Raw genomic sequence first — 26,236 nt, 5'->3', positions numbered from 1 at the left:
CATCGCCCCGCATCTCGGCCATTCAAAAGAGCATTTCTACTGATATCCAGTCATAAAGAACGAGCTCACATGTTGTCAGCCGGGGCCTTTGTGGTGGAGCATGGGGAATGGCGCTAAGACCGGGTAAGGGCGGACCGCCAAGTTACAATTAACTGAGGGGCGAAGGTCAACATCACCACGAGCCGGGCTTTTGTTGGAATCCTGTGTCCTCGGTTGAAATTCCGATATCGGAAGCTACTTCTGCTCGTTGATATGTCCCTTGGGCTATTTAATTGCGAATCTTGTGATGTTGACTGATTTGTCCTACCAAGCAACTCTAAGCCATCAACATGCCTCTCATCAAAGATCAATTATCATATAGAATAGCACTCCTACCAGGAGACGCGCACGGATCACAACTTGCATCATGCGTTGAACAAATCTTGTATGTGATCGAACAAATTCGTCCAGATGTCGCATTCCAAATATCCAGACACGATTTTGGAGGCGTGGCGTTAGCAGCTGGCCACCAAAGCTCCCTCCCAACCTCCACTCTAGAAGCATGCCGCCAATCCGATGCTGCCGTCTTGTGCTCCTGCGGTGACCCTAGGTACGGCATACAGCCAGAAATGGGACTGCTGGCCCTTCGACAAGAACTCGGACTATTCGCCAATATCAGACCGGTCAAGTTTCCGTCTGAGTCGCTTGTACCACTCAGCTCTTATAAGCCAGAGGCAGTGGAGGGCCTTGATATCACTTTCTTTCGGGACTTGACGGGTGGTGCTTACTATGGAGAGAAACAAGAAGCAGGAGAGGATCGTGAAGCATATGACACCACCAGCTACTCTCGTTTTGCCATTCAGAGGTTAGCAAGGCTAGCTGGTACATATGCCATGCAATTCAACCCCCCGAAACCGGTGCACTCTGTTGACAAAGCCAATGTCATGGCCACTTCTCGATTATGGAGATCTGTCGTCACTAAAGTTTTCAACCATGAGTTCCCTCAGGTTCAGCTGGACCATGTTCTGGTTGACAATGCCTCGATGATACTGTCATCAAATCCCCAAAGCTTGAACGGAATCATCTTAACTGAGAACATGTTTGGCGATATTCTGTCAGATCAGGCTTGTGGAATACTCAAGTCGCCAGATATTCTGGCATCAGCGGCTGTGTCTACTATTCACGGTAAAGGCAAGGCACCTGGTGTCTTCGAGCCATTCAACCTCAAACCAAGAGAGGGTGAAGTGAGCCCACTTAGTATCGTCCAAGCCGTCGGGATTATGCTTGAGCTGTCACTGGGTTTGAAGACTGAAGCCGCAGCATTGACAAAGGCTATCCGACGAACTCTTGATCCTATAGAACAAGTTGGATCTGACACGAGGACGTCTGACTTGGGCGGGACCGCATCACCACAAGAGTTCATGGAGACCCTCCTACACAACTTTGACTACTATTTAGAGGCTCTGAACTCAGCCGATGCTCAAGCTCTCCCGGTACCTACTTTCCCACCCTCATCACCCAGGCAGGCCACGTATGCCCGGCCTATGGGAGTCATTGAGAAGATCTTGACGCACGCTGGCATTGGTCTGAGTAGGACATACGTCGAGACAGGAGACATGATCTGCGTCAAGGTCGATTGGACGCTCACATCCGAGCTTCTCTGGGGCGGCATGGAAAAGACCTATGACCAAATGGGAAGACCTCGTCCATTCCGCAACGATCGTCTCTGGCTTGCAGTGGATCATACTGTTGACCCACGCACAAACCATCAACCTCGACAGAAAGGTCTGATCGCTAAAGCTGAGCGCTTCAGACGAGAGGCCAAGATCATTGACTTCCTTCCTGCCAATACGAGTATCATGCACACTGACTTTACTCGTGAGCGTGCCCAGCCTGGCCGTATCGTTGTTGGAAGTGACTCGCATACATGCTCAGCGGGTAGTATGGGTTCTTTCGCTGTTGGCTTTGGAGCAGCTGACGTTGTCATGCCGATGGTCACTGGTGAGACCTGGTTTCGTGTACCTGAAGTTTGCAGGATCAACTTCGTGGGGAAATTGCCTTTTGGTGTTGGTGGAAAGGACGTGATTCTTCATATACTCGGCCTCTTTAAGCGCAACACCATTGCCTTTCAGCGAGCTGTAGAATATGGGGGTCCTGGTCTGAAGGAGCTATCCATGGATGCTCGATTCGCCATTGCCAACATGACAACCGAATTTGGGGGCATGGGCACTTGTTTCGAAGCTGATGAAGAGACCTCAGCATGGATCGCACGTCGAAAGCTCCCCGAGCATCGTGAAGGTGGTCTCTTCTTTCAGGCCGACCCAGACGCTCAATATGTCGATGTGAGAACTATTGATCTGTCAGAAGTCCGTCTCACGATGGCGATGCATCCAAATCCGGATGATGTTGTTCCGATACATGAAAAGGCTGGTATGATACTTGATGGATGCTTCATTGGTGCCTGTACTACGACTGAAGAGGACCTAATCGTCGGCGCTCTGGTGCTTGAGGCTGGGTTGTACGCAGGTATGCGACCATCTCGCCACGGGAAACGCCGCGTCACACCAGGAAGCCTCATCATAATCAAGAACCTTGATAAGCATGGCCTGCTGGACACTTACAGGCAAGCTGGCTTTGAGATCGGTGCGCCTGGTTGTTCCTACTGCGTTGGCATCAACGATGTTGATGTGGCTGGGGAAGGAGAAGTGTGGCTCTCTTCACAGAACCGCAACTTTAGGAACCGAATGGGCAAGGGAAGCTTTGGTAACATCACGTGTGCAGCTGCTGTGGCTGCTTCGAGCTTCGACATGGTTGTCACGGATCCCAAGTTCTTGCTTGATCAGCTGGACTGTGCAAAACTTGAGAGACTTGTCAATGGAGGAAGATCCAATGTGCTCCAACCAGTACTAAGGATTACCGAACCGAGACCCGAGATATCATCCAACTCTGTCCCTGTTCTCCTCAACAAGGGCGATTACGATGTTCGAGCTACTACTCCGAGGGTCATACAATCGAAGGTGCAGCGCTTTGGTGAAAATGTTGATACGTAAGTTGAGCGAGATCCCACTTCAGATGGACTTGACTGACAACGACAGTGATGCAATCATTCCTGCTGAGTTCATGCCAGGAGTTGATAATGCTGATCTCGGAAGCCATTGTTTCCAGTACTTCCGCCCTGAGTTTAGGGACAAGGCCAGGAATGGCTCAGCTGTTATGTAAGCTTCTGGCGACGCCATACTTTGACGGACGCTAATACGACAAAGTGTTGCCGAGAATGGGTTTGGCAGTGGATCTTCGCGGGAAGACGCAGTAAGAGCCCTGCAGGGAGCAGGTGTTGAGGCAGTAATAGCGAAAGGTTTCGCATTCATCTGTACGTTGTGCCTGACTCGAAACCACGAAGATTGATGATTGATGTGACTAGATGAGAGAAATCAACTTAACATGGGACTGTTCAGCATAAAGATCCATGATCAGCGGTTCTACGAGCTCGCGCTGGAAGACTCTATCATTACTATCAACAAAGATACCAAGACTATCCGAATCGAAGGCTCAGATGTGATTTTTCACTATATGCAGTCAGAAGTGGAGGAAGCTCTTGTTGAGTCTGGTGGTGTTCTTCCGTTATATAGCAAGCTTGGAAAAGGAGTATTTCGGCATCTGACGGCACCTAAAGTCAAGGGAGGAAAGAGAGTTGGGCATGGCAATGTTCCTGTCTCTGTAAAGAGCAGAGAAAGTACAGATATATCATGGTAGATATTGAATGCAGTATTTGGCGTTCTCACGGTATTGGTGTATTCTCTCATGTACCTTTAATTGATTTTACTGCCATGAGGTCCATTCCATGGACTGAGCTTCGGGAGTCACGATCTTAGTTGGACCCCACCCACTCCAAGACCTATGGTCCATAAACCACTTCCAAACCACTTGATCCTCATACGGTAAAACCTTGGACTTTCTCTTGGCCAACATGCGTGTCGTTTTGAAGGGGGCTACGGTCCTATTCTTTCCGGTTCACTAGGGCTATAGTCATTCGGGGTCAATGCTGGATCGATTTCAACGACATTGAATGGTTGCTCTTCGTCTTCATGTTTGCATGTAGCATCCGTGTACTCGTATACGACGCCGTGGTAAGCAACAAGTGGGCCCTTTTGTGATGATACAAGGCCAGCAAGCTTGCCGTCGTGCTCACGTTCAGCTGCGTACTGAGCGTCTGTTTCCTTATCCTCCCAGTTTTTGTATGCCTGTTCCGCCTCTTGAACTTTCTCGAATACATCACCTCGAGCCTTTAGTTCGTCTCGGTAATGCTGGGCACAGTCGACGTTACTAGCCTCAGGGACGTGGAATACTTCGAATCGAAAGAGATCACCATCCCTATCCCGAATATGTCTTGAAATTTGTTTCATGTCCAGATCATCTAGAGAGAAGTGCGGATGGACAAAATAGAGGCACATGCTTACTAGTGGTATTAGAATGTTTCGTGGCGGGTTGCTCCAGAACATCTTACCTGGTCGACTCGCGTGATCGGCAAAATTGACAAAATAGTGCTTGAGTGCAGAAGAGTTGAGTCTGACCATTATGTAAGTAGACAATACTTGGTTTCTGATGATTATAGAGATTTGCGGGAATCAAGTTGGTGGAGATTAAGAGAGAGCATTGCGATACCTTGTGGCTGGGTCTAATCACGTGAGGAGCTGGCAGATAGCAAAAAATGGTGTAGGGGAAATGCTGAACCAATGTAATATAATAATGGTCTACTTAAATATTCTCAGCATGGATTGCGTTGTGTTTCTCCGCATCATGTGCGTTTCGAATCCGTTCAGCCAACGCCACGGCATTTCTGGGCATATTCTTCTCAGTCTTGACAGGGTCCCAAATGCTCTTTGACTGGATAAAAATGTCATCAATCTCTTCCAAAGTACGGCCCTTAGTTTCTGGATAAAAGAGCAAGATAACGATGAAGGTGAAAAGGGTGATACATGCATACACAATGTAGTACTTGTATCCAATGTTCTTCAAGGCGTGAGGGGAAACTTCAGCAACGAGGAAGTTGAATAGCCAGTTGGCGCAGGCACTAATGGCGGTAATCTGCGCACGGATGCTTAAGGGCGATATCTCGGCAGCATACATGAAAGGAAGAAGGAATAGGCCAACGGGGAAGAAGAACATAGCCACAAAGTAAAAGAATATGGCAGCTTCGCTTGCAGATTTGTTGGTGAGGTCAGACATGAGACCTGCTAGCGAAGTCTGTGCGACACACATGCCCAATGCACCAGCCATGAGCAGCTTTCGACGGCCGAACCTGTCAATAAGAACAAGGGCAATACCAGCAGCGATGAACTGCCAGACTTGCAAGCTTGCAGAGAAGATGCGAGACTCTGTTGGTGAGTAGTTGAGCTGTTGCTGGAAGATAGTCGTGGAATAAAAGGTGACGATGTTTATGCCAGACATCTGAGCTAGGATGGCGAGGCCGACGGCGAGAACAGCACGATGAAACTGGCGTTCTGGCCCCATGGTGAAGACGGATACTTTCTGGTTCTGCTCCTCGATATAGGCGTCGCGGATAAGGGAAAGCTCCTCACGGATGACCTCGGAGTCATCAGGGAGGTCCTCAAGAGCAGCCATGACCAGAATCGCTTCCTCGAATCGATCTTGTTTGATGAGCCAGCGAGGGGACTCGGGAAGGAACATGACGAATGAGGTGATGATGATGGCGAACAAGCCTTGGAACGCGATAGGGAAGCGAAAGTTGACTTGGTTGTCTTTGATGAAATAGAGACCAAATTCCATCCACGATGCGACTACAATTCCGCCGATGGCAAAGAAACCTTGCAGCAGAACTCGCCGACCACGTTCTTTGGCACTGGAGCACTCGGACACCCACATGGGAATCGTAGCAGTCAATGCACCCACCCTAAGACCAGTGATGACTCTGGAAGCAATGAGCTGTCCAAGAGAGAACGAACTGCTCTGTATCGCAACACCCATAATCACGATGCAGCCTGCAATGAAGATTGTACGACGGCGACCGAGAACGTCGCCGAGAAAGGCACAAGACAGGGCTCCGATCGCGCAGCCAACTTCATAAATAGCCACGGCCGTACCTGAAGGGAAACGACAAGGTCAGTCAGCAGCCATAGAAGAAAAGGTGTAAGGGAATAGTCATATCGTGCTCACCTTCGATGTTTGAGTTCTTGATTTGAGGAAACTGGTGCTTGAAGGTATCTAGGGTCAATAGACCGTTCATGACGGCTTGATCATAGCCTTGAAGAGCAAAGGCTGTCGCTGCTACTATACTCAGTAGGGTGCTGAGAGGCTTCCCCCGAAGGCCGAAATAAGACATGATAGCCTAGTTGAAGATAACCTGGGATGATAAGTTTTTTGAAGGTGAGAAGAAGACTGAGCGGGAATCAGTGATAAGGGCCAGTTCCGTGGCGCTGCTTATACTAAGGTAAAGAAGTAAGATCTCCTTCATTCAGCTCCTGCTTATCGACTTTTCAGAGCACCTTACATGGAGGCAAGAAATGAGCGCAGGGCTGCATTGGTATATAAGAGCATTCATTACCATTACCCCAGGTCCGCGGAGACCCCGCAATGCAATGGTAAATCCGGAGAACTGAATCCAACACTCTCTGCTCCGTACCCCGCAGTTGACATTAATTGGGGATTCGCTATGGACCCCATTTGCCGTTATTGCCGTAGTAGTAGTGAGTGCCGCGTGGTCCCGGTTAATACGGCAATAACCTAGGCTTATAAATTCTCTGTATCGCAGTGAGGATATATACTTATCCAAGTCCAAACTTAAATCGACTGTATACCCCAGACGATTGTCGACTCAAGTCATTCAATTAGGTAAAGTGCTTATCTTGAGCTAGCATCACTACGCGCAATATGCGGGGCCATCCTGTCCAAGAATCTAGTTATTTATTGCACTTGTCAAGCCGTATAGCCGTTAGAATTGCCTTGCATCCTGATTATCCCACTATCAGAGTTACATTAAGATTGCATCGACTAATTCCCTTATGTGCAATACCACAATTCATCCCCTTGTTCCACTTTACCTCAACTTCGATTTCTTCATAGTTTATCTCTCAACACCCATCATTTCTCCGCAGCTTCCGCGTTCTCGCTCTGCATCAGGCGCTGCGTAGCAGTCTCAGTTGTATGGAATCTCCAGGCTTTGATCTTACGCTCAAAGAGTTCGTCAAGCTCGGCAGGTGATCGCCTAGAAAAAGTCAGTACATATCGAAGCTTGAAGGTATTTAACGTGACACTTACCGAGCCGTCTCGGGAACCAGCAGCCACGTACCGATGACCCAAGGTAGACCAACGCCAGCGTAGAAGAAGCCAGTTTTGAGCTTCCAATCCCACTTGTTGGAATTCACCATGTACGGCGTGAGAACAGACATGATCAGACCAGTGACGGAGTTGGCAGACGCTGCGAAGCCAGACGTATATGGCCGTAGTCGTTGCGAGGATATTTCGCCGATGTAGCCCCAGCCCGCAGCCCCATTAGCCGAGATGCCAATGTCTAGAGAAGCACAAGTTAGCTCACTGTAATCAATGGCGATATACAATTAAAGACTCACTCCAGAAGCATGCAAACAAGACAAACACAGAGGTGCTTGCACCACTTTGGGGGGCAACTCCTATGATACCAACAAGCAAGCAAGAGATCCACATCAAGGAAGTAGCGCAGCAGGCCATACGGCGTCGACCGAATTTATCGACTCCAAAGACTGCCAAGATAACGACGATTATCTGAAGAGATGTGGTGATGGCCTTGATCTGGAAGGGGTCGGCGAGGCCAGCCTGCTGGAAGAAGTATGTACCGAAGCTACCAAAGAGGGCAAGGCCCAGGAATTGCTGCGCGACAATGGTCCACATGGCGGTGATGGTACGGCGACCGTCAGTGCCCTTGAAGATAGCCATCCAGCTTTCGTTTCGTTGCTCAGCAGCCAAAGCCTTTTCGTGTTCGACGTTCAGGGCGAGGAGTTCGTAGTGACGATTGACATCAAAGTTCTCAACTCCGCGGTAAATAAACCTGATACTTTTTTTGGCCCTCTCTTCCTGCCCGACGGTAACACACCAAGAGGGAGATTCGGGAAGCAAGACGTAGATAACGGCCATGACTCCGATGTGTCCCCATTGGGTATACACAGGTGTAAGCCAGTTGAAGGGATCAGTCTTGTTCAGCCGCTGGAGAGCCACATGAGTACAGAAGGAGCCCAAAGTCCACCAGAAGCTGTAAAGCATTAACATACCGCCACGGACTCTTGTCGGGCTCACTTCTGTAATATAGCCCAGTAGGGTAGCCTGGAGGCAACCTACGCCGGTGCCAGCAAGCATCTTGGCACCAAACCAGACCGGCCATGCTCGGGCAAGTGATTCAGCCAAGACACTGCTCATGAGGATGGTCCAGAGAGTGTACATGGAAATCTTGCGACCGAACCGTGCGACAACAAAAGAGATTCCGATCTGACCGAGGACCTGGCCTACGTTCTGGCCAGCACTCCAAGTAGCGATGATATTGGATGCAAGAAACTTCTCTCCCTCTTCGTTGACCGCTGTGGCAAACTGCTGAACAAAGCCTTTGTTAGCAATAATGCTTGCTTGCATACTAAATTTAAATTAGTCAGTGACATGGAAAGGCTGATATAATACATACGCAATTTGATAGCCATCAGCTCCAGCACTAAAGGCCGCGAGCAGACAGAGGAGAGAGGCCATCTTGAAGGTCCGGACAGTCTCCCAGAAGGTCAAGTTCTCATAACCCGAAAGAGCCTGACCCTGTGCCACGGCCTCGGCGGCAAGTTCATCATGCTTGAATGCAGTCTCGACGTGATCGTGAGAATCGACCCGGGTAGGATTGTCGATAGGCGTTTTGGAGTCGCTAGGGTGAGCCATGGTGATCTCGAGTAACTGATGTGATATCAAAGAGACAAGAGGATACAGAGCTGACTCGATAACCGTACTTGAGGCCATCTCATATAGGAATCCATCTCTGTACGGCTGAACTACACATCCCGAGTTGGGATCCTCGCTCCCCATGGGGTCAACGAGACAAACAAGCGAGAACCCGCGTATCCAACGTCTAGCGGACTCATACCCCGCAGTCCCGACGCCTGGGGTACATGGCCATGGATTCTCATTGGTCACTTTCCTTGAGGTGCATGCCCGACGAGTTTTCCGACAGCGTTTTCCGACGCTTTGTGAAGTGCATGTGTTCCCAGAATGTGACCATTTCGAGACTGTTGCGTTAAACCGATTGGTTAGACTTTTTGGAATTGAGTTGATGGCTCGGGAATAGAGGCTCGCTCAGGATATCACGCGATCTAACTTGACAACTGGGGACAAATCTGGACTGAATCATATTCCGACAAGTTTTCCTCATGAGCTTCGGGGTAGCATTTAGCGACGACCATGTCACTTGGAACGCCACAAATGGTCGATTCGGCAAAGCTCAAGGTCTCGACTTCTGAACACACTACCCAAACCCGGGGATGTGGATCATGGACTGTCGTGGCACCACTCTTGAGTTCAGCCGCAATTAACGTCGCAATTGTTGGTCACCTCGGTATCTGTTGGACGTTTCAGATGCGGCTTTTGCCTTATTACATTCTGTGGACATAAAGCTAACCGAGCTCTCCAAACAACATTATTAGGGGTGAATTGATGAAATACATGAGTTTCAATTTATGCACTATCTTCAACTCGAGTAGGTTCGTGTTGCTAGGTTATGCCCAAATTTAAGGCATTTGTGCTTCTACTCTGTTCTATCATAAAGGGGTCTATACGCGTCTATGTCTATCCTAGTTCTGCCTCCTTCTCTGGAAAGTCTCACGTAGGTATGTTGCCGAGTTCTTGGGAGTGCGGGTCAGGCCATTTTCAAAGTCAACATGAACAATACCGAATTTCGGCTGATATCCAGCTGACCATTCTGAAAGCGTTTGTTAGTGGGTCTTGCGATCGACGTAAAGAAAGAGTAGCATACCAAAGTTATCCATGAGCGTCCAAACGTAGTAGCCTTTAACGGGAATGCCGTCGTCATATACAGCTCGCGAGATAGCATCCAGATACAAACCGAAATATCTCTGGCGAAACTGGTCGTCAATTGCTACCTTTAGATCTTGTTCTCCAGGGCATGGGCATCCGTTTTCCGTGACGATGATAGGAAGATGGTATCGATTCCAGACCCAGTTCAACAACTTACGGAAGCCATTGGGTGCGACACGGAGCCATTGGAACTGGGATACGGGCCCTATTTCCTGTCCTGCTCCGTTGACTGCTCCCTCCTCAATATTGCCTGTCCAGTCGTCTTCGGAGGGAAGATCGGGGAGAGCGCGGGCGAACTTTGTCGAGTAATGGTTCATGCCATAGAAGGTATTAAGACGAGCTGTCGCTCGAAGGAGGTTGCGCTCCTCAATGCTGAAATGGGGGATTCTGTCACCTAGGTAGTTTCGCATCGAGACGGGATAATCTTCTCCAAGGAAAATGGGATCGCCAAACCATCCGACATAGAACTCAAGTCTTCGTTGCGCCGCATCCATATCGGCTTGGGTATCGGAGTATGGCTCGTAGAAATGGCTATTCAGCACGATAGAGATCTCCCCCTGTTGCGCAGGCTTGAACTCCTTCGCATAGAGCTGAACAGCAACAGCATGCGATATGATCAGCGTATGGCCGACGCGCCATGGCTCATTCTTGGTGTCGAAACCGTCTTCTGCACGATGGCCTGGGGCAAGTGTACCGTTGACGTGGCCAAAGATGGAGATGATGTATGGCTCGTTGAATGTGATCCATTTCTTGACACGATCACCAAAACGCTCAAAGCATAATCGCGCATAGTTGCAAAAGTCGGCAGCAAACTCCTCGGTATTAAGAAAAGCCTTGTAACGACCGTAAAGAGTCTGTGGTGCATCCCAATGATATAATGTCACCACAGGCTCAATCCCGTGCGCCAGCAATCGGTCGATGAGATCGTTATAGAAAGCTATTCCCTTCTCGTTGATAGGATCGTTGCGGCCTCCGAGCGGAATGATACGTGTCCATGATAGTGAGAAGCGATAAACGTCAACGCCGCAAGCCTTCATAAGCTCAATGTCCTCGGGCACTCGATTGTAGTGGTCGCATGCTACATCACCAGTCTCTCCGTTATTGGTTCGCGGGGGCTCGAGATGTGTGTAGGTATCCCAGATGGATTGGCCTTTGCCATCTTGGTTTGCGCCCCCTTCGACCTGATATGCTGCAGTGGCGGTACCCCAGCGAAAGTCTGTTGGCAGTGGGAGCTCTTGGACAGTCAGATCGTCGGTTGTACCTGAGCTGGTGACCAAGTCACCAGCCTGGAACATAGAAGCCTCTTTTGACATTGTAATTGGATGGTAAGAGAGAAGATAACGAAAATGTGAAAAAAGGTAGTGTTGATTGAGTGTGGTTTGCTTCGGCCTGAAGAAAAAGGCTTGCTCTGTCGAGGCCGGCGTGTTTACAAGCCTGACCTAGAGGTTCCAGTAGAATACCAGTTCTGTATCTTAAGAAAGCGTATTAGCACAACCCCCGCTTGACTAACATCTATCCGTCATGGAATTATTGCCTTCGCGCTGCATGCCATAGGGTAAGTAGAGTTCCCGTCGGAGAACCTGGCGGATTTTGAAATAGCAAGATAGAGTCCCCACATCAAGTTGCTAGCGCACTCTTTTCTCCATGTCTCCGTCGGAAAACTCGTCGGATTATAGTGGATACGGCCCGTCTCATGATACTGTGGGGTTAGATCCCAGAATGAGATGAAAATGCACGGGAGCAATTCCTCATTTCTTAACCCACAGCAAATGACCCATTAAGCAATCGAAATGAGACCGTTATCAGCCTGTGTAGCATGTCGGTACGTCTCACTGTCTCTTTGTTTACAAATCTAATCTGACATCAAGCCCTCTAGCGATCGGCGGAAAAAGTGTGACCGGTCTCGACCAGGTCTAAGTTGCAATTTCTGCATCAAAAGACGCCTCGACTGTGTTGGAGTCACGAATAACCCTGTCCCCCTTGGAAAAGCACTATGAGTCACTTGGAAATCAGGTAGATGATGGAAGACCTCGTCGTGTCTCTTCACTGGTCGTTCCTGATGCAGCTCTGGCCGAGGAGTTGGCAAGTCTCTATTTCCGATACATGCACATTACGTTTCACAACATATTCCATCGTGCAACATTCATAGCGCAGGTAAAGGACTCTTCTATCCCAAAGATTCTATTCTTTGGTGTCGCAGGTCTGTCGGCGCGATATTCGACACATCCCGTATTTGCGTCTATTACACCATGGGATAGAGGACGACCGTACCGGGATGAATGTAAGAGATTGCTTGATCTGGAGGATACTTCATTGATAAGTATCCAAGCTTGCATGTTGCTCGCAGCAAACGCGTCAGTTGAGGGAGATTCTAGGGCCGAGTCGGTATATCAAGCAATAGCTTCACGCATGGCCATGCTGTTAGACCTACCAAACCTACCAACCGAGTCAGTTCTAGAGCAGGAGATTAACAGAAGAGGTAACTTTGACTGACTCTGACCCGAACGTGAGGTGCTGTACTTACTCTTTTACGCAGTATGGTGGTCACTCATTACAACTGAGACATGGTCAAGCGCAACTCAGTCTCTCCCTAGGTATATAAAACCACGAAACACCGTCCCGTTGCCCATGGATGAGGGCCGATTTGCCTCATTGACCTACAACATGCCAGAGATACAATATGACTCGTCGCCTGGTTCATCCCCCATTTGCAACTTCGATCCGCACTCTTTGGTCGCCCAGATGATCCGGCTCAATCTCTTACTTTACGACATCATTGTCTTTCTCAACTCCCGGGTAGTAGATACACAAGATGAACACTCAGTGAGCGAAAGTTGTGATCATCAACTTCGCCACAGCCTTGATGAGTGGGCTGACAACTTACCCCCAAGACTTCGCTATTCCGAGGAAAATGTGATCTACTGGGCTGATGAGGGCTTTGGTGCTATTTTTATCACACTACATATCAACTATAATCACGCTGGTCAGCTCTTATTCTATCAAAACCTTCAATCTGCTCAAGAACAGGATGCAGGCGATGAAAGTAGGCAAGGGTTCGCCCAACGATGTAAACAGCACGCAACAAACTTGTGCGACCTCATTTATGAAGCGAAATGGCGGCCAGATACTGTCGTTTTGTATCCACTTGCTGGCCATATTCTATGCTTGGCTTCAACGGTTCAGATCCATACACTTCTCTTCGGTATAGACGATGACGAGATCATGGCTGCGAAGACGCGGTTGGAGACAAACTTTGAAATGATTTCATCGATGAACAACTACTGGCCTATGAACCATATGTCAATTAGCCGGCTGCAGCATTTCCATAACGCCTGTCTTCGAAGCAAAGACGATTCATTCCGTTTAGATGCTTGGATGCTTCAATTCTTGTTAGGGTTCACGCAGGACATTAAAGATAGGGATGCAATTTGGACATATGGGCATCGGGCGCTGGGCGAATTTGACCCCCTAAGGGATCTCTTGGATATATAATCCTATCACTATAGACCACTTGTTGTCGAAGTAAAAGACCTTCCTCTACTTAGCTTAGGTTCCAGCAGCAGGTTGCACGTACTCGATCCCATTGAGGATCGTTGTCAATGTTCCGTTCGTCTCCATGATATTCACCGAAACATCAATCTCAAGTTCAAACCCGTCCTCACTTGTGACCTTAGTACCGTCTACGACTCCAGTTTGCGTGATGTTGGAGAACCATTCCACTCGGTCTTTCCAGACATTAGGAAGTAACTTCCACTTAGAAACCTTCTCATACCCGTCAATGATGTAGCCTGTGTGATCGGAATAGTTACTGTAGGAAGCCGAGATAGTTTGGATGACCCCAGTGTCGGGGTCTTCAATGAATGAAACCTCGGCAATGCCTGACAGTTGACCCTCTAGTGTATAGTTACCGGCTGGGATCTCATACTGCTTTGGTGATGTACTACCAGCAGGAAACGGTTTCGCCCAAGGGATAAAGTCGGGAGCTTTGAAGACAGGTGCTGGCTTGGAAGGCTTCAAAGACGTACGACGGGCAAGCATGACTCGGTAGTTACGACCTCCTTGGGCAGTGGAAACTGGGCACGGGAGCGGATTGGTACCGCCGCAAGAAGGAGAGACCACAAGAGCTTGCCAGTATGCAATCATTGTGCTGTCAGGAGACACAGCGGGGTCAGCTCTGCCATTCCAGTTGGGATCATTGACGCTCCCATCGCTTCCGTCGCCGTCCGCATTAACCTGCTGACCGAAATAGTTTCCACTATCTCCGTCATGACTGATGAGGATCGGCTGAAAGAATCTTCGTGGCCCGTTATTGCGCGTTGAAGAAGCGATGGCAACAACGAGGTAATCGATAATAGGAGGGATCCATCTCATACCAGACATGAACATCTGGCGACCTACAACACGTGTGTCCATAGCAACAATCCACTGATTATCGTGAGACATGGTAATTGGGTCAGTGTAATCGGGATGACTGGTGAGGCGTCGGATAGCACCAGTGGTAAGATGGACGGCCATGACATCGATGTTGTTGGCTTCCACGGGTGATCCGATGTACAGAATCTCATCGCCCGAGCCACTGAAGCCACGTAGCTCGCCGGAAGTAATCGCATCATGGTTGATAGTTAATTTCTCGCCTTCGACGTACATGGGAGGTTTGCCATTTTTGTCGACGAGAATGTTCACATCAACCAAGTCGTATCGAGGAACAAGAGGCTCCCCAGCCTTTGGATCGGCATTAAACTCCAGTCGGCCAAAGTAAGTATACTGGCCTCCAGTATTAGTGAAGGAGCTCCAGCCCATGTGCTCATCGTCGGGATGGAGGCGCATCTCTCGAGGAGAATCGCCTTTTCCACTCCCATCAGCGGTCACTGTCCAGTGAATTGGATAGATGTGAGTGTTGTTCGGAGTACAACCATCACTAGCCAACGAATGTCCGCCACAGGAGATGATGTTATGACCCCACAGCGCCTTATCACCGCTTCGAAAGACATGAGGATAGTCTCTCTGGGGATCGAGCCAAGGAGCATTCTTTGACGGGACACCACAAGTGATACACTTCCATGGATCACCATTAGGAAAGTTGGTACCATCAGTGGTGATAAGGATCAAATGCTCGCCGTCATATATGCTCGCAGGGTCTGGAGCTGCAGGGGCACCGATGAAGACCACATTGGCCACGATGTGCTTCCCATCAGGCGTGAAGTCTCCTGACTGGAAGTCCTGCTCTCCTCCAGTATCTACACCGATACAGCCAGTCCCTCGGGGGTTGATTTTGGCGGTACAAGCTCCTGTAGCATTGATTGAAACGACAGGAGGCAAAGGGAGCTCGACAATCTCGATGGACTCCGGGTTGGGGGGTTCTGGAAAATGAGGCGAGTACTGTCCTGAAACAGTAGGTGCCAACAGAGTGGCACCCAATGCGATGAGGGAGATCGGGCAGATCGGCATGTTTTGTTGGTGTGGATTGCAACCAATGCGAGTCAAAGTAATGTTTGATTGACTTGTGATGACCGCAAAAAGTGGTTCTGAGTCACTGACTTTATAGTCACTGACTTGGCTCAAAGGTTGAGCAATTCTGTATCCTCGGATAATATTTGGTGTACGAGTATTCTTCATGTGCACCTACGGTGGGTGACGATTTGCTTCAACATTGGGGGGAAGTGTCGGAGTAGTCTAACCTAAGCAGAACCTGGAGTACATCTCAGGTCCCAACAGTGCGATGCTTCCCCAGATTTTCCTCATCCCCGTGGGGAATATAATACATGGGGGGCATTGTGGTGTTGACGGAGCCATGCTGAGAGTTAAGTCAAGCTGACAACAACAACAAACATTCCACGTCGGAAATGCTGTCGGAATATCTGTAAAGGTAGACAGGTCCGTGAACTAACGTTAGCTAACATGGTGTGCGGAGTAGGGTTGAGGAGATCCGCGTTTAGAAGCGAAGCCGCGTACCAATTGAACCCCCATTGGCCAGTGTACTGTACTCAAGGTAGTCATGCACCAGTGAGCAGTCAAAGTGGGTACAACGATTTGACGCGTGATTGCGGTGACTCTAGTCTACGAGGTGTTTTACGATGGGTTTTCCGACGATATTGGGTAATGGGTGCCGACTAACGTGAACAAGGTAGCTGCTCATCTATGAATTCGTTTTTCGGGATAAATTACAGCGAAACGAATTATACTTGCCGGCTTCATCTGCGGAGGACAGCAATTTGTTTGAAGAATTTCACAGGCTGTTCATCATGTTGTCAGTAACTGATGTTCGCTTCGAGCATTATCAGGCTCCCAATACTCTCGGGGTTCAAGAGTCCACGCCGCGAATCTCTTGGAAGATCGCACAACACGACACTCGCAGTGCACAAAATGGATACGAGATCGAGTTGACCAAGTACGGTCCTAGCCAAGAGGTCCACGATGTATTGACTACAAGTCAACAATCCCAGGAAAATATCCTTATTCTATGGCCATTTAGAGAACCTCTTCAGTCTCGTGAGCATGTATCAATTCGTGTTCGAGTTTGGGATGAGCAGGAGGAAAAGAGTCCCTGGAGTAAGCCTGCCCATCTTGAAGTAGGGCTATTGCATCGGTCAGATTGGACCTGCGAACGCATCGCCGCCCCATGGGCTTCAGAAACGACAGAAGCTAGCCCTGAAAACTTGTTCCGCAGGCAATTTGCTCTTCGCAACTCGCCTGTCAAAGCACGACTCTATGTCACCGCGCAAGGAGTTTATGAAGCTGAGATCAATGGGCAACGCGTCGGTGATTATTTCCTCGCTCCAGGATGGACATCTTATTATGGACGACTCCAGTACCAGAGTTATGATGTTCTTTCGCACCTAATCAACGGTACGAATTGTATTGGAATCAGAGTTGCAGAGGGATGGTTTTGTGGCCGTATTGGGTTTGAAGGCGGACACAGAAACATATGGGGTCCTCATACTGCTCTTCTTGCGCAGTTGGAAGTTACTTACGAAGATGGTCAAAGATGCATAATAGAGAGCGATGGTTCGTGGAAGGTTATACAAGGCCCAACTCGCTTGGCGGAGATATATGATGGAGAGAAATATGACATGACAATGGAGGTGCTAAATTGGTCATCGGTGATGGATCAAGAAAGGCCGAGAGGATGGACAGATGCACAAACGCTGAGATTCCCACCTGTATCAACAGAGCTCGTTGCAGGCTTTGCAGAACCAGGGCGTCGGATCGGAACCATATCTCCTGTCAAAGAGATCACGACACCAAGTGGGAAAAGGGTCCTTGACTTTGGTCAGAATCTCGTTGGATATCTACGTCTATCAGGCATCAGAGGATCGGATGGACACAAGATTACCCTCCAACATGCCGAAGTCATGGAGAACGAAGAGCTTTGTACTCGGCCTTTGAGAATATGCCAAGCGAAGGACGAGATAACACTCAAATATTCGCCGACAGAGCTATGCTTGGAACCACGATTCACTTTCCATGGATTTCGGTACGCTCAGGTTGACAACTGGCCCGGTTGCTTTGATATGTCCTGTATCGAAGCTGTTGTGTGTCACACTGACATGAAATCCGCTGGTTACTTCTCTTGCTCAGACCCACTGCTAAATCAACTATATCGGAATATCGTCTGGGGTATGAGAGGCAACTTCCTTTCAGTGCCGACTGATTGTCCTCAGAGAGATGAACGACTCGGCTGGACTGGAGATCTGTCTCTCTTTGGCCCTACAGGGTGCCTTATTTATGACTGCTTTGGCATATTGAAGAACTGGCTAATCGATCTTGCATTTGACCAGGATGTTCTTGATGGCGTTCCTCCAATGGTCAGCCCTAATGCCACTCTCCCAGATCCGATCTGGTGTAGAAGAGTACCATGCGCCATTTGGCATGATGTCACGATTATAGCACCCTGGACCCTTTATCAAGAGAGCGGAGATGAGAGTATCCTAGTTCAGCAATATGATAGCATGATGAAGTGGATGAAGGTTCTCCCTCGACAGGCTTCAGGACTATGGGATCCAAAACCCTTTCAACTCGGCGTAAGTTCTGAAGAATGACTTCTAAGTTTTATAGTGCTGATAATTAGAACAGGACTGGCTTGACCCGGCAGCTCCACCAGATCAGCCATGGAAAGGCGCAACAGACGCAAAGATGGTGTCAAATATGTTTTTGCTACAAAGTCTAGATCTCATGAGCAAGATATGTGGCGTGTTGGGGCGGAAGGATGAGCAGCAGAGATTCAAAGAGGACTACCACACAACGCGAATCGAATTCCAGCAAGAATATGTCACACCACGGGGACGCATCACCTCAGATTCCCAAGCTACGTATGCACTAGCTATTTGTCTTGACCTCCTTGACCCAGCACAACGAGTACGAGCTGGAGATCGGCTTGTGGAGCTCGTACGTAAGAACGAGTTCAAAGTCAGCACAGGATTTGCCGCCACGCCATTTCTTTGTGAAGCCCTTGCATCTACCGGCCACATCCAAGTTGCGTATGCGATGCTTCTCGAGAAAGGCTGTCCATCTTGGCTATACCCAGTAACCATGGGTGCGACTACAGTCTGGGAGAGGTGGGACAGTATGTTGCCTGACGGTTCTATCAACCCAGGAGAAATGACCTCATTTAACCACTATGCCTTTGGCGCTATAGCCAAGTTCATGTATGAGAGAGTCGCCGGGCTGCAGAGGCTTGAGCCTGGATGGAGGAGAGTTCGTATTTCCCCAGCTATCGGCGCCACCTTTTCTCGAGCTGCTGCGTCGCATGTTTCCCCTCAAGGTACGATCTGTTTTGAGTGGGAAACGAGGGTTATTGACGGGGACACCGAGGAGTTTACTATCGAAACTACGGTTCCGCCAAACACTGTCGCTGAGATTATACTTCCTGGCTTGGAAAAAGAAGAGGTAAAGGAGGTTGGTTGTGGTGAATGGACTTTTAGATCACACTTTAGAAGAGATTATGAGTGGCCTGTCTCACCGCTACCACCAAAGTCATAAGGAAGTATCTCAAAAGTTATGGTTTGACTAGTCTATAGTACTTCAAAGGGTTGTATTAAGCGAGAATCTGTGTCTATAAAGCTTAGCACACTCCCGCGGTTTTGTTGCCTGGAGTAGGTAGTTAGGGCCACTAATCAGATAGTGTCCGCAAGCCCCATAAGCCTCATGCTAGATGGTTTTTTGGAAAGGTATCCAACGGCTTGTCAGAATCGTATTTGTCCAGAACCTGACCTTTTTAAGAGTTTCGCATTGCCTTGGATTAGCTAGATGTTTTTTGGACTGGCCCTGGAGCTCACGAATAGAGCTTTGTCAGCAAGCTTGCTTAGCTGAACCACGATGTCTCTTTTAGCCTTAGTGCTGACATACACTTACACATGATGACTGTTGATGACATTATGTCAAATTGCGAAGTTGAGTGTTTTCTGAATTTTAAGGGCCCATCTTCTGACAAGAAAACAGCGACACTATTGCAAATTTATACACGGATGAAAGTCACTGCCTAGGGAGAATGCTATCGTCAATTGAGTCGCTATACCCCAAGGCCTTCACTGGCCACTTGCCACGAAATGACTTGGTTGTAAGGAAGGCCAGGGTTGCATGGTTCAAGGCAGCGGGTAGCAACTTTCTCTACCTGCAACTACTGTTCCTTGGACTCTTTTGCTATATACTGGGCTCCCTCTACCAGCAGTCGAACCATACGCATAATCTTCGAATCGTCTTTGTTGACTACGATGAGGGTGCAATCGGTCAGGCTGTGAGGGGTGCATACTCAGTTCTTCAAGGAAAAGACTATCCGTCCCTAATTGAAAAGCCAGCCTCTGACTTCCCCACCAAAAACGATCTCCTAGAAGCGGTTTGCAAGACAAGGTACTGGGGAGCTTTCTTTGTCAACAAGGGATCTTCAGATAAGCTCCAACAGGCATTGGAAGGGGACGTCACAGCCCCAGGATATAACAACTCGGATGTAATGGGCTATGTGTGGAACGAGGCTGTATATGCGCCCATCGTAGATGCCGCGATCTCGACAAATCTTCGTCTACTATCCGAAGTGGCCAGGGTGCGATACAGTACGGGAAATGGGACAGGCAACATCCAGTCTGTGTCCGGCAAGACCGCCCTGGCTGTCCTGGCCGAACCATGGAAGCTCCAATCTATAAACATTCAGCCAACATCTCAAGGATCGAGGGCGATTTACAACACTGTGGTCATTATCTTGATCATGATTGAAGAATTTTGCTATCTTGGTACGATCAACGGCCTCTACGCTCAATTCAAACTCTATACCCACGTCAAGGCGCATCGCATCATTGTGGTCCGGCTTATACTATCTCTCATTTACACGTTCATTGGGTCGCTTTGCGTTGTAGGTGCTATCTGGGCTTTCAAGGCGGATTGGGATGTAAACGGCAATCAGTTTGTCTTGTCATGGGCTACCATATGGCTCTTTGCCCATGTCAACTTTCTCACGCTGGACCTTTTTACCATTTGGCTACCGCCTCCATTTATCCCCATGGCCCTCGTCTCATGGATCATATTGAACGTCACCTCTTTGTTACTGCCATTCGATCTCAACCCGGCATTCTACAGAGTTGGCTATGCATTCCCGGCCCATGAGGTCTATCAGGTGCTTACTCACATCTGGTCGGGTGGTTGTAATCCACAGCTTCGATACGCTTTGCCAATCTTATTTGGGTGGGAGGTTGTCGCTTTCTTATTGAGTGCTCTCGGGGTCTACCGCAGGAGCCACTTTGCTATGATTGGAGAAGAGCAACAGGACAAGGATTTTAAGGAACGGATTGATGCCGCTGTGGCATTTGAGATGGCAAAGATAAGGCAAGCAACAGAGTGGCATGAAGAGGCCACCGAAGAAAAGACGTTATCGGCGCATGAGGGGATGCATTCTGACTTACATGGCTCCCAGCAGGCCGGCGAGCAGGAGACCGTTCGAGAGGAGCTCGCTGAGGTTCTGGAGTCAGTTCAAACAAGACAGGAACGTGAAAAGGACATGGAGGGTCTCAGGAGCGTTTGCAGCTTTGGACCAACATTCGAATTGCCGTTCAAATATAATAATGGAAGTGAGGGAGCGAGATGGTAAGCCATTGAGCGCATTCTCAGAGACACAATATGGTGGCTCTGTTATACATATAGCAAAAGCGACCATTGAATGAGAGAAAGCCTATAGGCGCTTAGTAGATATTACTAATCAGAAAGGTAAAGCAAGCTGTGCAAGACATATTAAAGAAACTGACTAGCCAGTAGTATGTTGTATGGCTTACTTAGTAATAGAAAAGCTGGCAGGGGAGTCTTTCTAAAGATTTCTGAATATTCCATACAACCTGCCAAGCTATTTCATCTTCCCAAGGTCCTCTTTAGTCATGAACGCCCTTAGAACTAAAAGCGCCGTTAAAGTCCTGGAACCGAAACCCGTCCATGTAGGTCTTCGCCATATCATCCATCCACGGCTTTGTCTTATCCTTGAGAGAACAATCATGCTTGAGTGGACCACCGTACCCCCAGCAAGATGCCAGACAGGGGTTTCGAGCCCCGATACAAATCTTCTCAGTTCCACGACGCTGCGGACTGTTGATGACAAGTCGTTGGGCTCCAGGATTTCAAGTCCGGCTTCACGCATCTGCTTCATAAGTGAGCCCAGAAGCATTAATGCACATTCCCGCTTGCAGTCATCGTTGGTGACCAAGAGTGACTCCTGGAGACCATAGAGATTATTTAGGACTTCATTAATAAACTTCACACGCTGAGCTTCCACCTTTTCTGCAATCTGGTTAGTCGCCTTACTATGCGTAGACAACTTAATAGAGAAACATACCAACGATAGTACTTGGCAATGGCAGGTCTGTGTACATAGGGATCTTCCTATGCTGCAGCGTCGCAGCTACCATGCTGGTGAACAGCTTTCCTTTCTGAAAAACCCAAGCGATAAAGATCCAGTTCATAGTGGCTTCATCTTCATACGGCGGCTTATCTTCCCCAAATGCCGCTATCCACCGCTCTGCAAAGACTTCCACGATCTCTTCGCACCGATAATAATCGCATAGCATCGCAAGCTCAATGAGAATATCAAGCTCGACGTCCTTTGGAAGACATCGATGATGCCCGTGGATGATATCCAGAAGAATTACCAGCGCCTCTGCATTCCATTCAAAAGCCTTGACCTCAAAGAAATTATCGTTGCTGCGGATACCTTCGCTAAAGGGGCCGTCGAGCATAGCTTTGAAAACAGGGGATGACAGTATGAGGTGTGCTGATGAGACCCGGAAAGGGATTTCAACAAAGAGGCCGTTCTCGTCAGAGGCTTTCGGTGCTTTCAGGTGTTGTGTACCGAAGAGGACCGATCGGAATACACTTCAAGAACATGTGTTTGACCTTCTGTGGGTTGGCCATCTTCAGATTTGTCATCATCCAATTTCACAACTTCATCCTCGATTGCGGTCTCAATTGCTGTATCCTCACTCTTGGCCTCTTTGGAGTCATTGCGCTTCCGAAAGTTAGGACGACGGAGGATCAGCTCGGTATCGTCTTAAGGCGAAAAGGTCAGAATGAGTGTTTTCATATTATAGGAGAGGGAAGAAATTGAAAACGAACGTCTAAAGAGGGTGGCATAAGAGAGAAGTAAGAACCTCAGTTGTACACTCGAAAACCATTAAGCGCCTGTCACACTTAATCCTTGCCAGCTGAAATCCAGGAGCCGGCCGATCACTACGTCTCGGCGACACCACCAATTAAACCACGTCTTAAGCGCTGACCATCTTTTTCAATCTTATTAACCCCATCCTTGGCCTAGTTGAGCAAATGACTCATAGGGTTACTTATCAAATACTGTCTGAATTGATTGAGTAGTGCGGGAGACAATAAGGCAAGCCAGACTTATTTATCGTGGTACTGTAACACAAGATATCGTTGGCCTGGCCAAAGTTCAACGCATGGCTAATGCTATAGGTTGCTGGCTTTCCTCCCTCGAAGCCACTAACTGACAATCCCAGTAATGTTAGCCACTATAGAGCTCATTGCAGCTGCCGCATATACTGGGCCCCCGTCCCTGGCCTCCCTCGTAATTATCCCATTCGATATTCAGCCTACTTTGTATCACCATCACCCAATTCGACGGGACAGTATAGGTTAGATAAATAGTCAAGCACGGCGACCCTCCCGCAGTGCTGAGCGCGCCATGGCATCCAGCCATTCCCTTGGATAGGTAGATGGTCGTGAAAATATAATTCAGATTACTATATTTATATAGTGTTAGGCTGATGCTCAAGGCAATTACAGGCCAAGAAGGCCATGAGTTAGAAGTTTCTGCTTCTCTATTTCATCCTTCCGCTGCAGCAGCTCTGTGACGTCCCAATTGGTCCAAAGAAACCTGCCCTTCAGACAATCAGCCTCTTTCGAAGTAGCCAACCAGACGCAATACGACGCTGGGAGCCCTAAGAATGTTAACCCAAGAACTCGAAATTCGGGGATAATTCACTTACGAATGCTGTCCACTGTGGCAATATCACCCGACTTCTTCTGCATCTCTGTGGCAATGGCCCCGGGATTGATGCTGAAAACGCGAAGATGAGGGTTTTCCAACTGGACAGATTCTATTACCTTTGCGAATGCAAGCTTTGATGAAGAATACGCAGAGTAGCCCGGGATGGGGGGCAAATGCCCTGCTCCAGATCCGATATTGATAATCGTGTCACCGGGCTTGCTTTGCTTCAGGAACTGCTGGGTTACAAGTAGGCCTCCTTTGACATTGACCTCAAACGTCTTCCAGTAGTCATCGAGATCAGAGTCCAGCAGCGAGCGATGGGCATCTAGATATCCTGCGTTCTGGATGAGTACATCGATGTGGCCGAATGCTGCAATAGCCTGCTTAAAGGCAGATGCAACAGCCGCTCTATCAGTGACATCGGCTTCGGCATGATGAACTGGTACTGGAGTGCCCGTAGAGACACTTTTGATCTCTTCTACAGCACTGAGTAACTCTGTACCAGTCCTTCCAATGATAAATATGCCTTTAACTCCAGCGACGGCGAAGGACTTTGCGATTTCACGACCAATTCCTCGACCGCCGCCTGTAACAAAGACGACCTTTCCCTCGCAGGATAGTTCGGGGTCTGTTTCAGAGATTGCGTCGTAGGTATCATGGTGGTATGTTGGAACAAAGTCTAGCTTGAAAGTAGCCATGGCTACAATGATATTGAATGTTGGAGATGTATCTTTGGAGATGTGTTGTTCGAGATGAGATGTAGAAATTCGTGACAGGAGACCGGCAACAGAAGCAGCAATTCATATTTATACCTAGAGAGTAAGATGTTTGAACCAACCAGGTCCATTAATTGAACATTATTGATTTCTAACATAATCGCCAGCAAAAACATGAGGGTGCTTACCTTATGCCTCTGCGGAGCTTACTTCCGTCATTTTTACTTCCGCCTCACAAGATCAAGATCAATTATTTAATTGGCGGGTGGGAATGGAAGTGGAGCATGAAGTGTACCCACAGATTAACCAGCGGAAGCCAAAAATAAGCGAGACCAATTAGAGAGCCCCAAAGTGCGGAAGTAGAGATCCCCTCACAACAACTTCCCCTCATCATTGTAAGCAGTGAGTTCAATTAGAAGACAGCGACTTCTTCTGATTCCCATGCCACCTCCTTATCGCCAAGCATGCGCTGCATGCATCAAGTCAAAAAGACGATGCGACATGGCAGTTCCCATATGTTACCGTTGTCGTGTCCGATCACTTGAATGCCTTTATCCACGTCCCTCGACACGACGAACCCTAGCGCGAAGTTCAAAAGCTCTTCCTCAAGAAATCGCAGGAACCACAGTGGACGAATCTCAAACAGAGTCACAAAGTGCGAGTATTGCATCTGATATAACCTTCGATGCTGATAACCTCGCCTTGCCGCCTTTCCCAGACTATGACTTGGATTGGCAGGAAGCAATGACAAATCTCAATGACTTCTTAGTACCTGACTTATTGAATCCGCACGACACGGCTGAGAAGAGTGTTTTGGCAGGCGAAAAATACCAACGTCGTATCGTATACACCATTGAGCGGTTCAAGTCATACCCCAAGCAGTTGGTTCTTCACGGTCAGGTGCCTTTCATTCATAGAAGAGTTGTCGAAAAATATCTGCCCCCGCCAATTACAAGAATATTTGCCATTTGTGCGCTTTATGAGAGAAAGTGTGAGACGAATCAGCAGCTGATTTACAGTACTATTCAGCAATATGCTGATGAGTTGATTGACCTTACACAACTGGCCGACTCTGACGTCGATTTATTATCTTCGGTTCAGGCATTTATTCTACTACAGATAGTTCGCTTGCTGGATGGAGACATTCGGCAAAGAGCAAATGCTGAGAATGTGGAGACCTTCTTTGTCAGCAGCATTCGGCGCCTACAACAGCGTATGAAAAGTGTTGAAGACTCGACACAAATCATGAGCAGTCAATTGATGACGCCAGGTTCTGATGCCTGGGAGGGCTGGTGTCTTGCTGAGAGCCTGAGACGCACTGTTATAATAGGATACAGCCTGCATGGGTTGTATTCATTCCTGAAGAACGGCTGGGACGATGCTCACCATGAATTTCCGGTGCTATCGTTTTTTGGTCAAAGGGCTCTTTGGTCCGCCACTTCGAGGTTTGAGTGGGAATCTGCTGTTGGTAAATGTCAATCATTGCCTATACGCTTCGCTCATTGGGAAACGGATATGGCCATGGCGAAACCAGAAGAAATGGACGAACTTGGTGTTATTATGATGGCGCTTACCACTGGAATAGACGATTGTTGTCGTTGGGTTGGGGACAGGCTACTTGAACAATTTGGTCTCAAGCCTTAAACCTATGTCTTCGGTAATCCAAAGAGAAGTTTTAATTTTATTGCGGTTTGATCAGCCTTATTTCTTACTTTTTTTTTCAAAAAAGTCACTTAAAGCTTGGAAGAATCCCGGCATTGCTTAACAGCTGACTAAGCAACCGGAGCCAATGTTGGACTCTTTCAAATTTAACATAAGTGAAGTTCCTCATAATTCAATTTACTGGAGACCCCCCAATTCATGACATATTAATCCTTGGCTTAACGTTTACTTTAAGGAAGCAAAACTTACCCTATAAGAACCGCATAGATCATTAGTGGGGTTGCTATTTATAGCGCTTCTCATACCAGAAATTTGACCAATTACATCACCGACCATCACAATTCGCGTAGGAGCC

General features: G+C 48.3%; 12 protein-coding genes; 5 read left to right on the top strand and 7 right to left on the bottom strand.

Moving 5' to 3' along the window:
- Nucleotides 1-329: 329 nt before the first annotated feature.
- FFUJ_12103 (probable LEU2-beta-isopropyl-malate dehydrogenase) lies at nt 330-3,732 on the top strand (the record flags this gene model as incomplete). XM_023571077.1 has 4 exons in its annotated part: nt 330-3,025; nt 3,075-3,194; nt 3,243-3,349; nt 3,401-3,732. The coding sequence occupies 4 exons, from the start codon at nt 330-332 to the stop codon at nt 3,730-3,732; spliced, it is 3,255 nt and encodes a 1,084-aa protein (XP_023438085.1).
- Nucleotides 3,733-3,968: 236 nt separating this feature from the next.
- Nucleotides 3,969-4,553, bottom strand: FFUJ_12102 (uncharacterized protein; the record flags this gene model as incomplete). XM_023571076.1 has 2 exons in its annotated part: nt 3,969-4,435; nt 4,484-4,553. 2 exons carry the CDS (start codon nt 4,551-4,553, stop codon nt 3,969-3,971), a joined length of 537 nt encoding a protein of 178 aa, XP_023438084.1.
- A 181-nt stretch (nt 4,554-4,734) lies between these two features.
- On the bottom strand, nt 4,735-6,223 carry FFUJ_12101 (probable sugar transporter; the record flags this gene model as incomplete). XM_023571075.1 has 2 exons in its annotated part: nt 4,735-6,080; nt 6,154-6,223. The coding sequence occupies 2 exons, from the start codon at nt 6,221-6,223 to the stop codon at nt 4,735-4,737; spliced, it is 1,416 nt and encodes a 471-aa protein (XP_023438083.1).
- Nucleotides 6,224-7,077: 854 nt separating this feature from the next.
- On the bottom strand, nt 7,078-8,883 carry FFUJ_12100 (probable maltose permease (MalP); the record flags this gene model as incomplete). XM_023571074.1 has 4 exons in its annotated part: nt 7,078-7,201; nt 7,255-7,507; nt 7,566-8,596; nt 8,645-8,883. 4 exons carry the CDS (start codon nt 8,881-8,883, stop codon nt 7,078-7,080), a joined length of 1,647 nt encoding a protein of 548 aa, XP_023438082.1.
- A 905-nt stretch (nt 8,884-9,788) lies between these two features.
- FFUJ_12099 (probable beta-glucosidase) lies at nt 9,789-11,345 on the bottom strand (the record flags this gene model as incomplete). XM_023571072.1 has 2 exons in its annotated part: nt 9,789-9,916; nt 9,971-11,345. The coding sequence occupies 2 exons, from the start codon at nt 11,343-11,345 to the stop codon at nt 9,789-9,791; spliced, it is 1,503 nt and encodes a 500-aa protein (XP_023438081.1).
- Nucleotides 11,346-11,848: 503 nt separating this feature from the next.
- FFUJ_12098 (uncharacterized protein) lies at nt 11,849-13,524 on the top strand (the record flags this gene model as incomplete). XM_023571071.1 has 3 exons in its annotated part: nt 11,849-11,854; nt 12,046-12,511; nt 12,569-13,524. The coding sequence occupies 3 exons, from the start codon at nt 11,849-11,851 to the stop codon at nt 13,522-13,524; spliced, it is 1,428 nt and encodes a 475-aa protein (XP_023438152.1).
- A 54-nt stretch (nt 13,525-13,578) lies between these two features.
- On the bottom strand, nt 13,579-15,480 carry FFUJ_12097 (uncharacterized protein; the record flags this gene model as incomplete). Its single annotated transcript, XM_023571070.1, has 1 exon — nt 13,579-15,480. The coding sequence occupies one exon, from the start codon at nt 15,478-15,480 to the stop codon at nt 13,579-13,581; it is 1,902 nt and encodes a 633-aa protein (XP_023438080.1).
- A 794-nt stretch (nt 15,481-16,274) lies between these two features.
- On the top strand, nt 16,275-19,011 carry FFUJ_12096 (probable alfa-L-rhamnosidase; the record flags this gene model as incomplete). XM_023571069.1 has 2 exons in its annotated part: nt 16,275-18,053; nt 18,106-19,011. 2 exons carry the CDS (start codon nt 16,275-16,277, stop codon nt 19,009-19,011), a joined length of 2,685 nt encoding a protein of 894 aa, XP_023438079.1.
- Nucleotides 19,012-19,519: 508 nt separating this feature from the next.
- Nucleotides 19,520-21,106, top strand: FFUJ_12095 (uncharacterized protein; the record flags this gene model as incomplete). Its single annotated transcript, XM_023571068.1, has 1 exon — nt 19,520-21,106. One exon carries the CDS (start codon nt 19,520-19,522, stop codon nt 21,104-21,106), a length of 1,587 nt encoding a protein of 528 aa, XP_023438151.1.
- Nucleotides 21,107-21,355: 249 nt separating this feature from the next.
- FFUJ_12094 (uncharacterized protein) lies at nt 21,356-22,238 on the bottom strand (the record flags this gene model as incomplete). XM_023571067.1 has 3 exons in its annotated part: nt 21,356-21,402; nt 21,523-21,783; nt 21,839-22,238. 3 exons carry the CDS (start codon nt 22,236-22,238, stop codon nt 21,356-21,358), a joined length of 708 nt encoding a protein of 235 aa, XP_023438078.1.
- Nucleotides 22,239-23,338: 1,100 nt separating this feature from the next.
- Nucleotides 23,339-24,201, bottom strand: FFUJ_12093 (related to peroxisomal short-chain alcohol dehydrogenase; the record flags this gene model as incomplete). XM_023571066.1 has 2 exons in its annotated part: nt 23,339-23,394; nt 23,502-24,201. 2 exons carry the CDS (start codon nt 24,199-24,201, stop codon nt 23,339-23,341), a joined length of 756 nt encoding a protein of 251 aa, XP_023438077.1.
- Nucleotides 24,202-24,720: 519 nt separating this feature from the next.
- FFUJ_12092 (uncharacterized protein) lies at nt 24,721-25,863 on the top strand (the record flags this gene model as incomplete). The annotated part of the gene is made up of 1 exon (XM_023571065.1): nt 24,721-25,863. One exon carries the CDS (start codon nt 24,721-24,723, stop codon nt 25,861-25,863), a length of 1,143 nt encoding a protein of 380 aa, XP_023438076.1.
- Between the last annotated feature and the right edge of the window lie 373 nt (nt 25,864-26,236).

This window comes from Fusarium fujikuroi, chromosome FFUJ_chr11 (assembly GCF_900079805.1).
Source record: "Fusarium fujikuroi IMI 58289 draft genome, chromosome FFUJ_chr11".
In the NCBI taxonomy this organism is placed as follows: domain Eukaryota; kingdom Fungi; phylum Ascomycota; class Sordariomycetes; order Hypocreales; family Nectriaceae; genus Fusarium; species Fusarium fujikuroi.
This window is presented reverse-complemented; position numbering and strand designations above follow the sequence as displayed.